The following is an 18527-nucleotide window of genomic DNA, read 5'->3' as shown; positions in this document are numbered from 1 at the left end:
AGTGGTGTAGAATTGTGGTTCCCTGCCAAGGGTGCCCAACAGGCAGTGTGCATCTAGTATCCCCTTAGATTTATGACCCTTGTGTCAAACTAATCTAGAATGTGCACAAAAGGCAAGGATTGTCCTTGAAATGAGCAAGGATCTGGAATAGTCCTGTGACCTTGAGGAGTGCACCAATCGTGCCCTCTGACAGATCACTGTCCTTTTCACAGATTTAGTATATAAAGCGGTGAGGGCAATACAGCATGTTTTTCATCTGTCATTGAGTGGAGGCCTGCTACAGGCTCACTCATGGAAATGTCTGCTTGCACGTGCATTACCAATTCCCAGCACTAAGCATTCCAGGTGTATGTTGTGGATATTTGTGTGTGAAGCCTGCATAGTATATGAATGATGTACATGAGTGAGCCAGTGTATGGCAAGCCTGTGGGATGCATTTTAGACACACCAGCCTGGCCTCTGTATGTCTCAAGCATTTGATCTCTTTCTGGGAAACCTGTATACCTGTGCTAAAGCACCTACAAGCCTGCCTGTCGGCTTGGAGTGACAGAGCCTGTCAAAACTGCAGATGGAGTGGCTGTCCAAGAGGAGCGAGGTGTAGCATGTCCACAGTGTCTGTGGGACAACAAGAAAAAGAATTCTGAGGACAGAAATCTGTGGACTCCTATATTGGTCAGCCTGCAGTCTCTCCATGGTGGTTCTGGGTGGAAACCACAAAGATTGAGAACGTTATTGCCAAGGTGTGGCAGGAGCCATGATGGTGAATTAAGATAATCGGCCTGTGTAAGGCCGCTCAGTCACTTGAGTATTAACCTGTGCATGGTTGCATCAGCACCAAAACTTGGCCTGTGCAGGACTTCAATGATTGGCCCATGCAGGGCCTCAACTACATGAAACAAACCTGGACTACTGACTCTACAGGACAGGCTGCCCAGCAACCACTGAGGGACACATAAATGGAGCTGCCAGATGGCACACCACTTCCCAAAAGTGAGGGGGTGCCAGAACGCTTAGGAAGAAGCAAGGTGGCTGGCCGGAGGACTGATCCACTGTATGTGGTAAAAAAAAAAAAAAAAAGAAAAAATAAACTTAAGATTGGGCCATAAGAAACCAAGTGCAAGTTGTGAGAACTACACCTGACCTCTAATCACACTAATGTGTCTTGCCCTGAGGGAGGGACCATATAGACAATGGAAGGATTCTGGAAACATAGCAGACAGAGACAGCACTGTTTGATAGAGTCTGGGGACACTAAACTGTATTCGGTTATGTTAATGTTTATTATTACTCTATAGTGTCCATTAAAGTACTTTGATAGGCACAGGGTTGGGCAATAGTTTATTGCGCTGTTGTGTGATTGTTGAGCTCTGCGCTGGAGCACCCCACACTACCTCCCTGATAGGGCTATGACTGCTCGCCATTGTACCGGAGGGTAATGAAAAAGGGGCTTTAAAGGAAGGGAACAGCAGGGAGAGGTGAGGAAAGATATAACAGAGCAAGTTGTGGGGCTAAGGTTGAAAGAATCTGTTAGGAAAAGATGCAGGACTTGAAAAGAAATGGATGGCCAAAAACGGGTGGTATAGCAAGGACTGAACTGTGGAGGGGTGGGAGTGCAACAGACAAGTTGAAGGGAAGAAAATAAACATGACTACTGTAAGGGGGTATAGAGAGGAAGGGGGAAAAACAATGGAAATTGGTATGTGATAAAGGGATAAAAGAAGAGCGGAAAGGAGTGGGAGAGCAAGGCTACAGCTGTGGATGGACAGATGAGCAATAAATAAGTAGAATAGCAGAGAATAAACACCGGTAACTGGGTAATGGAATGGTGGATGGTACGATACAGAGAAGAGGAGAAGGGACCGGGGAGTAAAGGTGAAAGTAATTAGTGATGAACATTGCACATTACATGGCAAACGCAACCTAAGACTGAGATGCAGTAACAAACAAATTGATTGCTATTAGATTATGCTAGAAAGTAATGGAGGAGCAATATGAGTGTGAGGAAATTAAAACTAACAGGCTTGGGGGAGGGAAGCGGGGGAGAAAAGCAGGAAGTGAAAGATAAACATAAAACAATGGAATGAGGAGCAGGGAGAAATGTAAAAAAACAGAGACAAGCAGACAAACAGGGGTGAGTTAGACAAGATGGAAAGAGTGTTTAAGCAACATAGGAGTGGAAGAAAACATAAAAACAATGGAGTCTGAAGGAACATAGCAGACAAATCGGGGGTGGAGGGAAGCAACACAGTATGTTTGTATAGGGATATGCAGCATGCGAGAAGAGAGCAGGAAAACACATTTATTCCACAGTGTACAGAAAGCAAATGAGGGAAGAAAAGCAGTTTCCAGAACTTATAAAGTGAAAGGACATAAGTCATCAAATCAAAAGGATGGTAATGCTCCAGAGGTGTACGAGAAATACAAGAAGTGGAAGACAATCCATCCGATTAAGAGCAAGAATATCAGATTAACCAGAAAGCCAATTAATGATAAGCAATAGACAGGTCCAAATTTCACTGTTAGCTTCGGTATGGTCCACAATTGGTCTTTTGACAACAGACAGCTAAAATCTGACTGTGGGAGAAACCTAAATACTGAGAGGAAAAATAAAACAAAACTACATTGAACCACTTGGTCAAAGAAAGAGCGGAGCAGTGCATGAAACGCAAATTTAAAATGACAATTTCCAGATGTGCAATAGAAATTCGACAACCCCTCATTTCTGTTGATGGGACTGCATGCTGGGACAATACCCTGAGGAGCTCTTGCCATTCTTTGTATAGGAATGTGACTGTGCAACCCATAAAAAAACGTAACAAGAAGCAATCACATCTGCTGAGGCTGGGAAAGACACTGCCTATCACAAACGGGAACAGGTAGTTAGACTGTATCTGAAAAGAGGGCCAAGACCAGCAAATGTAGTTGGTCATGTACCTGTGAGTCGTGGCCAGCATAAACAAAGATACTGGCAAAAAAGACTGGGTGATATGTATTTTAGTGGGAGGATCAAATGGTAAATCTTAGTAGATAGACATACAAAATAAAATGGTGTGCAGCCCTATACATTGACCATAGGAAATGTATTGGACCTAAGAGCCCCGACTAATGTTCTAAGTGGTTCCAGTATATATGTTATTAAATTACATATTGCTATATTTTTCAGGACTGTGTGCAATCAATATTTTATCTCTGATTATTTACAGTGGGGTAGAGTCATCTGGTATGCACGTTGCTATTGCAGTAGTCCCAGTTATACAAGTTGTCATGGATGTGGTACTAGTACCACCCTAACTGATGGTTAAACAGGAAACATCCTGGACAACGATGTTTCAACGACTGCTTACCTGAACAACGATTCTTAAACAATGAAAAAGATTCTACAATGAAGAACTGAACAATTACTCCCTAAACAACGATTTTGTCTGAATAACGATTGCCTGAACCATGAATTTTAAGGTACGTTTTTGTAAATTAATTTATGGTTTATTTATAAGTTGTTTAGATTTTTTTTAAAGTGTTTTATGTATATATATATATATATATATATATATATATACACACACACACACACATAGATCTGATCTTTATATACACAATGAGTAATTATTTTTAATACTAAAGTATTTTTTTGTTTCATTACTTTTGGTAATTATTTAATTTAAGAATTTGGTTTAATTTCATAATACATAATTTTGGGGATTTTTTGGAGGGGCTTTATAATCAATAGTTATATTTTTGGGGTGTTTAATACAATAAAGGTGAGTGGAAAATTGTTGCACTTTTTAGTGATGGGATGTCAGGGATACAGGGGTAATGGGTGGGGGAGAGTATTAATAGTTAAGTATTAATTGTATTACTTGAGTATTTTTATTTTTATTTTTTAAATAGGAGTATTAATATTCCAGTGTTAATTTTATTACTGTCGTTTATGATTTTGTTTAATTGATTTTTTTGGTTATATAATTATGTACAAGATATTTCTGAAAAACGTATTTATGAGATATTCTGCAATTTGTTGGTTAAGGTTTGTGAAATGTATTTATTTTAAAAATTAGTTATTTTGAGGTTTGTTTCTGGGAACAGCATTATTACTAGGTTTTTTTTGGGGGGGGTAACTTTTTTGGGGTATAAAACTAAAATTATATTAAAATACAGAGGAATAAGGGGTGGGATACATGTGATGCAGGGATTATGGGTGGGGAAGTGTATTAATACTCAGGTATTAATTTTAATACCAGAGTATTTTTCATAATTCTGTTTAAATCTCATGTTATTTTTGTTTTGTAATTTTCTTTTATAGTGTTTGGTATTTAAATACATTTTCAAATATTAAAATACTTTTAAAAAAAATTTGCTTTGAATTGTGATTTTGTTTTTTAAATGACAGATCATCAATTGTACAATCTGAGTTTTCTATTTTTGTTTTTGGGGGGGTTGTTATGTAATATAAAGCATAAATGATTTGCTGCACTTTTATTTAGGGACAGGATAGTGTGGATTTAGGGATATTGGGTGGGGAGCGTATTAATACTCATGTATTAATTTTAATACTTGTGTATGAATTGTTTTAAATTTGTATTTATTTTATTTTGCTTTAAAAATTATTTGTGGATTTTTCTGAAAGCAAAATAGTTATGTATTACTATAATATGTAATTATATATTTGGAATGAAACTTTAAAACTAATATAAACAGGCTTAATACATTAACGGTGTATTATTTGCAGATAAACATTTATTTTCTTTAAAAAAAAAAAAAAAATTATAACAGGTAATACTATTGATAATTTTTTTTTTTATAATTCTTTCTTATATCTTCAATTTAGCATTTACATTATTTTCTTTCTTTGAAATCTGGAAATAAATTGTAATAAAAACATTTATACGTATGTATTATGGATTTTATAATATTAGTAATTGCGCAATCAAATTAACAGTTTTATTTAAAAATAAACGTTTTTTTTTCATTTTATTAAAATTAAAAAAAATCACAGAACTTAGATTTTGCATTTTTTTACTATACATATATTTTAGAACATTTTTTGAACCACTAAACATTTTATTTGTGTGCAAACATTTTTTTTTAATTTAAAAACACATTTTTCAGATTTTTTTATAAACGTTTATTATTAATTAAAAATCCCATCTCTCTCTACAGTATTTTAAAAATGCAAAAAAAAATGTTATTCATAAAATATTATTTTTTTTACATATTTTTTTTAAAAAATGTACACATTTATTTACATTTTTGTAACCATTTTCAGTGGTACTTTGCGCTGTTTTCCATTGTTTCCTAAGAGGAAAATAGTCCTTTTCTATTTTTACATTTTTCCTCCGTTAATGTGGTTTGACGTCTGTTTGTTTAGTTGGTGGAGCGTTGCGGTCAAGATTGGATGCAAGCAGAGATCTTGGTCGGGTAAGTTTAATTTAAAATGTTTTAAGAGTATGTTCATGGGTATAGTTACTGTAGAGAGAGATGGGAGGTAGTTCTAAGGTAGGGAGTAGCTTTTCGAAGTTATGTATGTTTCTAAAGTTTATTTTTTATTCTCGTATAGGTTTGTTTAGATATTGATTCGGTTATAAATTTCTTTTGCAGTTAGCGTTATTTAAACAATTGTACTGCTGTTTTTATTTTTTTTAAATGTGCTATTCTTTTTGTACTTGATGGCTTTTCGGATTGTACGTTTTTTTTAATTGTTAGCCATATTTTAAAAACCTTTGTGTTTCCATATGTTTGTAATATCATTCTGTTTCATCACATTTTCATGTCTTTTTACAGTTTTGTTGTAAGGTTGTGGTTTTAAGGCATTGTTTTGAATCACGTTTTTTCTTTTTTTTTATAATAATATTGGGCAGGTGAGATAATTTGTAGTTTGGAAAAATGTTTTTCATTTTTTTTTTTTTAGTAAAGTTTTTTTTCTTCATCCATTTTGTATGTCTAATTTTAATTACTTTCAGGATGAATATATTTTTTTTCCAGTGTGAAATGTTTTTTCTACATCCATATGGAAGAATAACTACTGCAAAAGAAGCACGGATGCTGTCATTATCTGGTAAAGACATGAAAACTGCTAAAGGTAGGAATAATTTAGTTTAAAAATAATTTCAAAATATTCAATTTAATTCATGTTGTATTTTAAAATGGCAAGTAATGGTGATGTAGGTTAGAATTAGTTAGAAATTTAGTATATATGCCAGACTGTCAAGGTAGTCCGAAGCCACCATTAAAGAAAATTCTTGTATTTTACCCAATATTTTTTCAAACTTTTTTTTACTTTTTGTGTGGTGCGTGAGTTCAGGCTACCTGCAAGTGAATGAGCAAGTCTAATTTCTTGGAAACTTTGCTCCTTCTTCAAAATTTCCTTTAAATGATACAGGTTTGGGTGGGGTTTTCAAATTGCTTTGTTGAAGGAGTTGTGCCATCCCTCAATGGCATTATTAGTCTTTGCACCACTCTCTAAGCAGGTCATTTAGCAGTTCCACCACTCTATTGGAAATCTTGGTTTTCTTCTGCGACCTGATCTGCTTAAGTGACCAATCCAGGTTTCCTTGAAGTAATTTAGTAATGGTGCCAATTTGTCCTCATTTGCTGCAAAATAGTTTGAATCTGTGATGCATGTATAATATTAATCTACTTCTTCAAGTGGTGCAAAGCATAATGCTGTTAGTTTTCTTAATTCGAACTGTAATATGCAGTTTGAGAAATATTCCCTACACAAGGATGACTTTTGTATTCTAAGCTAATATGCCTGTGAAAAGTGAAAAAAGCGTCTTTGATTGTGTGTTTCTGGATATAACTTACTTATTGTATTAATCATTGACAGTTCAAAATCTATTATTACTTTTCTAGGTCTTTTATTCAGTGAAAGTAGAAGAATGTTTGTCAGGTAACAATGCATACACTAGGGGGTGTTTTTTTTGTAGCATGAATGGTGTAAATTTGAGTGAATGGATGGGGTGTAGATTTAAATGTTCCATCCATCATCCAAATTTCACTATTCTCTAGGATAAGCAAGTTACGAGTTGTGCTAACTATTATGATTCTCTTATGAGGGTTATCATTGTCATGCAAGAGAAAAGGTAAGTATTCATTTGGGGAGGTGGGGGGTGTTAATTTCTTCCTCGGCTTGTGGTGTTCCATATTGGGGATTACTTGCCAGTTTTTCACGTTGAAACATCAGTCTCAGATTTGGTATTGAAGGCATGCTACCTGCAACCTGTACGGAAATATTTCAGGCTACTTCCCTTAGTACCTGCCCGCAGGAATCATTGGAGGTGTGCGCAAAATGTTTAATTTTCTGTACATTTTCTCTCACTTTTTCCATTGCCGAGGCAGAGTGGTTATGTTCTGTTGTCCTAACCTCAGCATCTTCCAAAGTAACAGCTTCGTCTCTGCATGTGAATAGATGTTTTGCACACACCTCCAATGGCTCCCGAGTTCAACAACTCTATCTCTGCAATAAAGATATCATTCATATTTTAAAAGCTGGTGTCCTGTGCGTGAGGTGACGTAGCTTGCTTCACTATGTGACGCCACTGTTTCAAAAACTGTAAGGAATACAAAAAGAAAATTATTAAATATATGCAGAATTAGAATGATAACTGTCCGGTGGAGTTGGATTAGTAATTGTGGCCCCTAGTCACTGTCCAGCACCTGCCCTGAAGTAAGTACCCGGCGGAGATAGAAGATTAAATTTGCCCCTACTCACTGTCCAGCACCTGCCCTGAGGTAAGGACCCGGTGGAGTTGGAACAATAAATATGCCCCTTTCTCACTGTCCAGCACATGCCCTCAGGTAAGTACCTGGCAGAGTTAGAATAGCAAATTTGCCCCTTACTCAATGTCCAACACATGCCCTGAGGTAAAGTACCCAGCGGAGTTAGAATTGTAACTTCCCCCCCATTCACTGCCCACCACCTGCCCTGAGTTAAATACTCAGCAGAGTTAGAATAGTAACTCTGCTTCCCACTCACTGCCCTCTACCTGCCCTGAGGTAAGTACTTGGCAGAGTTTGAATAGTAACTTTGCTCCCCGTTCCCTGTCCACCACCTGCCCTGAGGTAAGTACCTGGTGGAGTTGAAATAGTAAATTGGCCCCTACTCACTGTCCAGCACCTGCCCTGAGGTAAGTACCTTGTGGAGTTAGAATAGTATTTTGCCCCCAGTCACTGTCCAGCACCTGCCCTGAGAAGTATCCATTGGAGTTAGAATAGTAATTTTACCCCTACTCACTGTCCAGCACCTGCCCTGAGGTAAGTACCCAGCAGACTTGGATTAGAAAATTTGCCACTACTCACTGTCCAGCACCTGCCCTCAGGTAAGTACCAGGTGGAGTTGGAATAGTAATGTTTCCACGAGTCACAGTCCAGCACCTGACCTAAGATAAGTAGACGGTGAAGTTAGAATAGTAATTTTGCCCTCTCATTACTGTCCAGCACTTGCCCTGACATTAGTACCCAGTAGAATCAAAATATTACATTTTCCCCCTGGTTACTGTTCAGCACCTCCCTTGCAGTAAGTACCAAGCAGAGTTAGAATTTGTAATTTTTCCCCCTGGTTGCTATCCTGCACCTGCTCTGAGGTAAGTACCTAGTGAGGTTTGAATAGTGATTTTGTCCTCTGGTTACAGTCCAGCACCTGACTAGAGGTAAGTAACCAGCGGAGTTAGAGTCGTAATTTTGTCCTATGGTCACTGTCCAGCACTTGCCCTGAGGTAAGTTCTCTGCAGAGTTAGAATACTAATTTTGGTCTCTAGTTATTGTCCTGTACCTGCCCTGAGGTATGTACCAAGCGGAGTTTGAATACTAAATTTTCCTCCTTGTCCCTGTCTAGCACCTGTCCTGAGGTAAGTACCAAGCGGACTTTGAATTCTAATCAGTAGATTAAATAAATTTCATTTTTACTAGTCTACTCATGAATGAAATCCCATTGGAGTACTAATACTAATCTTGACATTTTTTAACACGTTTTAAAACATTCTATTCTAAGTTTTTTTTTTTTTTATCATTTACCTTTTATTGATAAGGTGTTCTTTTCTTAATGTTAACAGTCCTCAATACTCTTAAAAGATCTCTGTAAATATTTTTTTTTAAAAAGTAAATTACTTGTTCTTTTTATTTTTTCCTGCTCTGTTTCTAGATATATAGTATTATTATTTTACCTTCTTTAGTCAGTAGATGGCACTGTTGACCACGATATAAATCTCTCTTTTTCCGTACTCCTATATACGTCTTCTCTCTAAGGTGTTCTGTGTGACATTGAACACAAAATGGTGGATGGTTCTTTATATATAAGTTTTCTAGGGGAATATCATAAACTGAGACAAAATATGTTTTGGGTATGTTTTTTCCTTCTGATCGTATTTCTGACTGAACTTATATTTATTTGTTATGTCTTTTTATGTGTTTTTTTTTCATATGCTTCAGCTGCTTGAGGTTGCTTGGTAAAGGGAAGAAATACTTCTACAGTAGTGTAGAAACTGTTGTAGAACTAAGTTATTGATGCAGTAACAAAATTCTCTTCATTTTGAGTTTGATTTTACTATTTAATCCCCTGGGTGCCTGGGGCGAGCTGGTCTCGTCCCAGGCACATGGTTCCTGGGTGCCTGGGACGAGACCAGCTCGTCCTGCAGCCGGCCCACGGGGGGAGTCCCAGTTGGGGATGGAAGGGGAATCGCTTTCCCTTCCATCCCTGACCCCCCCGGTGACATCTGATGACGCCAGCGAGCAAATCGCGCGCTGACCTCAACAGAGGTTACCTCCGAGCACGCTGGAAAGCATGCTTCCAATGCGATCTCGGAAGAGAAATGCAAAATGCAAAAGCATTTCTCTTCCCACCGAGAGGTGGTGCGGGAGAGACATGAAAGGGAAGGAAAGACCTTTCCTTTCCTTTCATGTCTCTCAGCATTTCTGCTGCCCGAACAAGATGCAATCGGGCAGCAGAAATGCCCACTAGACACCAGTGAATTTTTGGGGGGATATATTTCAATAAGGGGAGCAGCCCTTTGGGCAAGGCCGCTCCCCAGGGGGCCAAATCATTTTAGGCCATTTCTGCCCCCACTGGGGCAGATCGGCCTGATATAATTTGGCCGATCTGCCCCCGGGGGGAGAAAACCCCTAGACACCAGGGATATTTATTTTTGTTTATTTTTTTATGTGTTGGGAGCGACCCCTTAGGCAAGGGTCGGTCCCAGGGGGGCCAAATTATTTTTAGGCCATTTTTTCCCGACACAGGGAAACTTTGTTTTTAGCATACTTACGCATAATGGGAACGGCCCCTTGGGCAAGGGACGCTCCCCAGCATGCCAAATCATTTTGAAGACATTTCCAACCCCCTGGGGCAGATCTGCCTAATGTAACCCCCTTGACACCAGGGATATATATTTTTTTTATTTACTTTGTTTTTATGTATGGGGAGCAACCCTTTAGGCAAAGGTCGCTCCCCTGGGGGGCAAATTGTATTTAGGCCATTTCTGCCCCCTTGGGGGCAGATAGGCCTATTTTTGTTAGGCTAATATGCCCCCAAGGGGGGAAGAAACCACTAGACACCAGGGATTGGTGTGTGTGTGTATGTGTATGTGTGTGTTTTGTTTGGGGGGGGGTGGCAGCCCCTTGGGAAAGGGTCGCTCCCCATGGGGGCACATTACTGTTGGCCATATCTGCTCCCAAGGAAGCCCACCATAGACCAGGGAAGATTTGTTTACAAAATAAGAGGGTGGGGGTGTGGCCATACCCCCACCCCAAATAAATGGGGCCAAAGTTGTTCTGCCCACCAGTGGTTAGATTGGGCAATTACCTCCGGTCCACACCCTTGGGTTGGGGGGGCAGATTGGCCTATTTTTGTAAGGCTCATCCCCCCCAGGGCAGAAACCCCAGCAGACACCCGGGAAGAATTTGTTTTAAAAAAAAGAAGGGTAATAAATAAATGGGGACAAAGTTATTCTGCCCACCAGTAGGCAGATGGGGAAATTACCCCTGATCCACTTCCTGGGAAAAAAAAGCCTACTAGGTGCCAGGGAATAAAAAAAAAAATGTAGGGTGGTGGCTACCAACCAGTATGGGCCTGGTTATGCCCCCACCCAACTGAAGGGGGTAACAGTCTTTCAGCTCTCCCCTGCACACTAAAACATCTTATCCCACGGCAAGCAAGAGGACATTTGATTATTTTGGGTTTTGGTTTCACATTTGGGCCATGAGAGCTTGGTAACTCTCAAAATCCTCCCACTTGGAATGGTGAGGTCTGAATTTTTTTGACTTTGGGGCGCTGCCATGTAGAAAAATCCACAAGACCAAGACACATCTGAAAACTAAACATCTGGGTGAGTCCAGGGTGGTGTGCTTCACATGCACCGGCACCATTTTCTTACACACTATGTCCTGCAAACCTCCAACTTTGCTGGAAATCACACATTTTGCCCACATTTTTGTGATGGAACCTTCCGGAATCTGCAGGAATCCACAAAATTCCTAGCACCCAACATTGTCTCATCTATACCGATAAAAATTCTGCTGCACTTGTCAGTCTAAAAATGTTTTTTTTCAAACTGCCCTTTTGGACCCGCTTTGGTTCCCCCTCAATTTCGACATGTTTTTGGCTCTTCCCTGTCACAGGCACTTGGCCCACCTACACAAGGGAGGTATCATTTTTACCTGGAGACTGATGGGAACGTTGGGTGGTAGGAAATTGGTCCTGGTGATCCCACACAGAAATGTGGGGTATAAAAAGTGATTTTTTAATCTAAATTTGAAGTTTGCTGAGGATTCTGGGTAAGAAAACATTGGGGGTTCCACGCAAGTCACACCTCCCTGGACTCCCTCGGGTGTCTAGTTTTCAGAAATGCCTTGGTTTGGTAGGTTTCCCTAGATGGCTGCTGAGCCCAGGACCAAAAAAAGAAGGTGCCCCCACCCCCCACAAAAACAGGTTGTTTTCTATTTGATAATTTTGATGTGTCCAGATAGTGTTTCAGGGCATTTGCTATCACGAGCACTAGGCTTACCCACTCAAGTGAGGTGCAATTTTTATCGGAAGACTTGGGGGGAACGCTGGGTGGAAGGAAATTTGTGGCTCGTCTCAGATTCCAGAACTTTCTGTCACCGAAATGTGAGGAAAAGGTGCTTTTTTGGCCAAATTATGAGGTTTGCAAAGTAACAGAACCTGGTGAGAGCCCCACAATCACCACATCTTGGATTTCCCTAGGTGTCTAGTTTTCACACATGCGCAGGTTTGGTAGGTTTCCCTAGGTGCCGGCTGAGCTAGAGGCCAAAATCTACAGCTAGGCACTTTGCAAAAAACACGTCAGATTTCAATGTAAAAATGTGATGTGTCCATGTTGCGTTTCCTGTCTCGCGCATTAGGCCTACCCACGCAAGTAAGGTACCATTTTTATCGGGAGACTTGGGGAAACATGGAATAGCAAAACAAGTTTTATTGCCCCTTGTCTTTCTCTACATTTTTTCCTTCCAAATGTAACTGTGTAAAAAAAGACGCCTATTTGAGAAATGCCCTGTAATTCACATGCTAGTATGGGCATCCCGGAATTCAGAGATGTGCAAATAACCACTGCTTCTCAACACCTTATCTTGTGCCCATTTTGGAAATACAAAGGTTTTTCTTGATACCTATTTTTCACTCTTTATATTTCAGCAAATTAATTGCTGTATATCCGGTATAGAATAAAAACCAGTTGAAAGGTGCAGCTCATTTAGTGGCTCTGGGTACCTAGGGTTCTTGATGAACCTACAAGCCCTATATATTCCCACAAGCAGAAGAGTCCAGCAGACGTAACAGTATGTTGCTTTAAAAAATCGGACATCGCAAGAAAAAGTTACAGAGTAAAACGCGGAGAAAAATTGCTGTTTTTTTCACTTCAATTTCAATATTTTTTTATTTTAGCTGTTATTTTCTGTAGGAAACCCTTGTAGGATCTACACAAATTACCCCTTGCTTAATTCAGAATTTTTTCTACTTTTCAGAAATTTTTAGCTGTCTGGGATCCAGCATTGGTTTGACGCCCATTTCTGTCACTAACTGGAAGGAAGCTGAAAGCACAAAAAAAAGTACAAATGGGGTATGTCCCAGTAAAATGCCAAAATTGTGTTGAAAAATTGGGTTTTCTGATTCAAGTCGTTCTGTTCCTGAAGGCTGGGAAGATGGTGATTTTAGCACCGCAAACACTTTGTTGATGCCATTTTCAGGGAAAAAATAACACAAGCCTTCTTCTGCAGCCCTTTTCTCCCCATTTTTTTGAAAAAACGAAATTTTCACTGTATTTTTTCAAATTTCTTGGTCTCTGTGGTATTGTGTTAAGAATAAGTAAAGAAAAAATAACTTTCATGTATTTAAAATGTATCATATTACTGGTGTAATTGTATTTCATTGTTTTGCACTTTGTTTATTTGTAACATGTTATTTGGTTTCTTCCGGCCGCCCCTGCTCCATCAATGGGACTGCTTGGAATGTTGGAATGACAGTTGGTGAAGGAGCAGAGCAGGAGTGGCTGGGGTTTCCTTTTCTTCGTTGAGAATTATTTTTCAATAAATACGGATTACTGTTTTCCTGGTTTCCTGCATTGAAATTACTTCAGTCTCCTTCAGGGGAATCCACAAAGTCTGGGTACCTCTAGAATCCTCTAGAATCCCTAGGATGTTGGAAAAAAAGGATGCAAATTTGGCGTGGGGTAGCTTATGTGGACAAAATGTTATAAGGCCAAAGCGCGAACTGCCCCAAGTAGCCAAAAAAAAGCCTGGCACCTGAGGGGGGAAAAGGCCTAGTAGCGAAGGGGTTTAATCCGTTTTATTTATGTTATTTTTTTTATTTATATTTTAGCAAAGCTGTTTTCAATTTCTGCTACGCTTTGAAATGTTTTTTAACCAATTTATCAAACTTTTTATTTTTGCCATTTTTGAAATTTACAGTTATTGTAGTGGTTTAGGTATGCGTGGTAATTGGTTTTGTTGTTTAGGTGTGTTCTTTTTGTGTCTTTTTTCGTTTTTTAGGCTTCATTGTTGAAAACGTCGTTCAGGCTTTTTCGTTGTTTAGCAGTCAGGGTTTATGCTTTCGTTGTTTAGGACCTAGTTGTTCCGTCATATATTCATTTTAAACATTACGTTTTACAACAAGCTAATTCAGAACAGGTCTAATGCACCCAATCAACTCTTCACACTGCAATGTCTCACTTTAACTCAAAACTGTATGGTCATATGTCCTGCCGTTTTAAAAAAAAGTATTTACCATTCAGCACAAAACTGATACCTACAATAATTTTCTACTCTAGATCTATGATTTCAATTTCTGCCTTCTATCAGCTTGAGTGTAACTTCTACTAAATCATCAAAAAATGAACTAAGCGTACCTCAATGTATCTGGATGTGAAGCATCACTGCTGAACAAATAATCAGCATTTAGATGATTTGTGATTACTCCTCCCTCGTTCACTGTAATACAAGAGACAAAAGACAGGCGTTCATACGGTCACCACGTTTAACATTTAAAATGTGCTAATAGTATCCAAGCAAAAGCCTACCCAACATTCTTAGAGCATAAATTCGACAAGTAATTTGTTATGCAATTTTATTCCAGTCAGAAAGATGGGTCTCTCTTAATGCTTACCTTATTCATAACTACCAACAGGCCTTTGTGAGCTGACGTTAAGTTCCTACTAAGCACAAGACCGGATAGTTTTATCATTCAGAGGAGAATGTACCCTGTACTCTCTGAGCCCAGGCAACAAGTGAAGTCCTCGAAAGGTTGGAGAGAGAGGAGTAATCTAGTTTTTTTTTTTTATTGTAAAATTATATGAAATAATATAATGGATCTTCAACCGACAACTGAGAAAACGTTTCCCAAGAGAATATAAATACAGATAATCTAAAATCTCAACCCATGGCATATTTGGTATCACCCTTTTCTCCATGCATCAAGGGATTTTTTGAGAAAACATGTCTGAAGTTCTCCAAAGTAACGTTGAATTGAATACAATGGTAGAGGGCAGTTCATGCAGCCAGGCAGCGTTATTTTAAAAACTACTGCTCTTCCAGAAAAGCCTATTAAAGCCCAGCCCAAGCCATATCTACAGAAAAAAACAGAAGCTCAACAAAAACCCCTTTTATACAGATTTAAAATAAGCGGATTGTTAAAATTAGTACTCCAAATATACAACTGGGCTGATAACAGGATTTCCACATGTACACTTACCACTAATATTTTTGTAAGTGCCTATGAGGATTATATTAATGTGTATTAAAGCTTTTTTTGCACCTTTCATCTAATAAAAAATCCTGTCCTCAATTGTAAATACAATTTTTTCTTAGTGTGTTAAAAGGAGGAAATGGTTCTAAGAGCAGGCAACATACTGCCTCCTTAAAGCAAAACATTGGAGGTAGTAGACTGAGAGGACGGAATGGAAATGAGCTCAGAAAACTACAGACCAATTCACAAATAAATCATACACATTTGGATGAGTAGGTATATACCAGCTCATTCCAGAGATTTACAACTTTGCACTTGATTCACAGAAATCCCAAGCATGGGTGAAAGTTCTATGCCAGTTTCAGAATTTGTGCACCAAGATTCCTACTACTCAGATTATTTCTAGTGTATGCTAGAGTATCCTAACCCAACACATGTGGAGTCACTATTTACTATCTAAGAAGACAACTCAAACAAATAGATATGCCATTATTCTTAATTACTTTATTGTAGGGCAGGTAGAAGAAAAGGAGAAACAAGTATATTGAATTGTGCAGCAATAGCTGCGAGACACATTCACACTTACCACTCTTCATAACATACCAATGAGATTGGGTTGATGTCATTAATGATATATAGCATATCAAAATACACCATGGTAAGAGTACAGAGCCAACAGGAAATAGTATCTCAGTCCTGAATTGGGAGGCACTCCACATGCATTGTGCTGTTAAACCGCTATATGGAATCTCTTGCTTTGTAAATACCTGTCAATGAAGGGGCAACAACAATTGTTTGGCTGTCATCCATCAATTGATGTGACACATATGCCTACAACCGAAATCCAATAAAACTGAGCTATTTTTTGATTCCAGGGAAAATGTCTTGTTGCCTCATTGAGTAGCGGCTGCCATATCATCTGCTACCAACATTCTACTAAATAGGGGGTGTCACTGAAGATGTGGGTCAGCACAACAGCTAGGTATCACTTCCTCCTCAGGAAGGTCTTTCATTTCTTTTCAAAGGTTTACCATCTTTCTACTGTCTCCTTATGCATTCTCTATTTTTTTATTTATTTCCAAAAGCAAAAAGAAGCAATAATAGTGTGCATGACTTCAGACAAAGAGCTAGCAATGGCGTCATTATATATTCAATGTAACCACAGAATTGTCATCATACAAACAATTCCTTTCAACATTATCAGCCATATCAGTCAAAACAGAGGCATCAAGTGAGCAGGCAACTGAATATTTGGGAACAGAAGCCTAAAGGACCCTCCCCCAACAGGGCCTGACACCTGCATCAAAGCAGCGCTTTCCACTCTTGGTATCCCCAAGGGTGCATTGGAGACAGAAGCAGCAGAAAGAGACAACCGTCGCTCCGCTAAGGCTATTACTGCCAGTACTGTCAATAAGGCGCCTGGGCCAAATAGAGCCACAATGGATCTATATAAAACCAACCTTGATTTTTGGGCTCCCCTGATTACTCGTTCTAGTAGGAGGGCATGTATAAAAACACCTTGCCACAGTCCTGGCAAACTGCAGTCACAGTGCCAGTTTTTAAATAAAGGCGATAAGGGATGATACAGGTGTTACCTTCCCATTTCTCTTTTAGACTCCACACTGAAGACTGTACGGAGGATAATGTTTAGTAGGCTGGTTACTTGGGTTGAGGACAAGGGAGTCTTCTTGAAACTGCAGTGTGGGTTTCATGCTGGTTTGGGGACTCTGGAACAATGTCTCAACCTTCATCTGGTGGAGATAAGTAAATTTACAGTATAGTCCCATCATCTTAGCCTTTAGGGAGTACGCCTGTACATTTGACATTGTGGTAAGGTCTCTTGTGGTACAAGCTGGAGGCTTTGGGGGTTGAAAAGGAACTCCCTGATTTGGGGATAATTGGGAGTGTAGGGATTCTTTTAGTTTAGGGCGGTAAGGTATAACAAGGTTGGGTGCTTGCACCCAGTCGCTTCTGACTGTATGTCATGGGACTAGAGGAGGCCCTAATGACCAGAACTGTAAGATGCCCCAGTGATAAAAAAAAAAGCTTCCTATCTCTGCATTAACTTATGCCGAAGATGCAGTCTTGCTTTCAAGAACCGCCACAGGGACTAAAATCCTTAATAGATAATTGCATTAAATTCATGGCTGAATTGAAGTTGGTCGTTAAGCCAAGCAAAACCTTTGAAATGGCATGTAGCCAAGGTAGAGCATAAATGAGGCAATTATTTGTAGGTCAGAATCCCACATTTAGAGTGTGTGAGTTCTATTTTGGGGGGCTACTTTCGACTCATCAGGATCCTGGTCCCCTTGCATTTCTACGGCAGGAAACGTTTTATATGAAGAGTTGCATTTTTAAACAACTTTTTTTTTAACTTCGTGTAGGGATATGAAGCAGATTGCCCCTTTTAAGAACTGTACCTGAAGAAATGTATTCCAGTTTTAACATATGATTCATGTATTCAGGGATATAACAAGGTTCAAAGTCTTCAGGCAGGGGAAGAATAGCGTTTGTAGACTGGTACTTGGCCTCCTGCCCAGCTCCCCTTTATACTGCATGAGGGACTGGGGCTGGAATATGTTAAGGACCTTATAAACCTTGCTCTGTTGCTCTGCTGGTGTTCTGTCTGGAGCAATCCTTTGGCTGTGCTTAATAGAGAAATCATTGATGATCGTTTATCCTGCAATAGGGGGCATATTATCCGCTGGCTACAATACATTAGGATGATATGTACTGCCTTGGGGAGACCATCTGTATTTTTTCATTCCAACATGCCTACCCAAAGGAAAAAGCTGATGGGTGAAAAAAAAAAAATCGCTCTGTCTTAAGGCAACAGGGGCAGGAGTCACTGGAGTTTGCTAAAACTCAAATTAAAATATATATTTTGATTTTGAACTTCCCTTGTAGTAGAGCCATATTTGGATCTTGAGTTATGTACTTGGAATAGCTCCCTTCTCACTGGATTTCATTAAGGAATCATTCTATGGTAGCTATGCTTTCCCCTTGGGGAGTTTAATAAAGCATCTATTTTCCTCTGCCTAGGAAACGAAAGATCCCCACAAACAGTTTCATTTTGTATTTTTCTGTGGGTTTTATTCCTGTTTTACAAGACAATTTTCAATTCCCATTTTAAGGGATCAGGTTGTAAGTGTAAATTGGCTTTATTATATTTTCAGAAGTTGAGCATCCCCAAGATCTGTTTTTTATGAGGCTGGAATTGTGTATGACACTGAGATGTGTCAATTTTATTATTGGGTTTGTTGGACATATCTATTACTTCTTAAGTATGGGTGTTATTGATGTATGATATTGATGTTTTTAAGTGTATATTGTTTTAGCATGA

At 39.0% G+C, this 18527-nt stretch overlaps 1 protein-coding gene across 1 annotated transcript in view; it reads right to left on the bottom strand.

Moving 5' to 3' along the window:
• TERB2 (telomere repeat binding bouquet formation protein 2) overlaps nucleotides 1–18527 on the bottom strand; it is a 166993-nt gene that overhangs the window by 134509 nt on the left and 13957 nt on the right. The window contains exon 2 of the mRNA XM_069221249.1: nucleotides 14349–14430. Within this exon, the coding sequence (XP_069077350.1) occupies nucleotides 14349–14430 (82 nt within the window). The remainder of the gene's footprint in view (nucleotides 1–14348; nucleotides 14431–18527) is intronic.

The sequence above is a fragment of the Pleurodeles waltl genome, chromosome 3_1 (genome assembly GCF_031143425.1).
Source record: "Pleurodeles waltl isolate 20211129_DDA chromosome 3_1, aPleWal1.hap1.20221129, whole genome shotgun sequence".
NCBI classification, from domain to species: Eukaryota; Metazoa; Chordata; class Amphibia; order Caudata; family Salamandridae; genus Pleurodeles; species Pleurodeles waltl.
The sequence above is the reverse complement of the archived record's forward strand: the minus strand, read 5'-3'. Positions and strand labels throughout refer to the sequence as shown.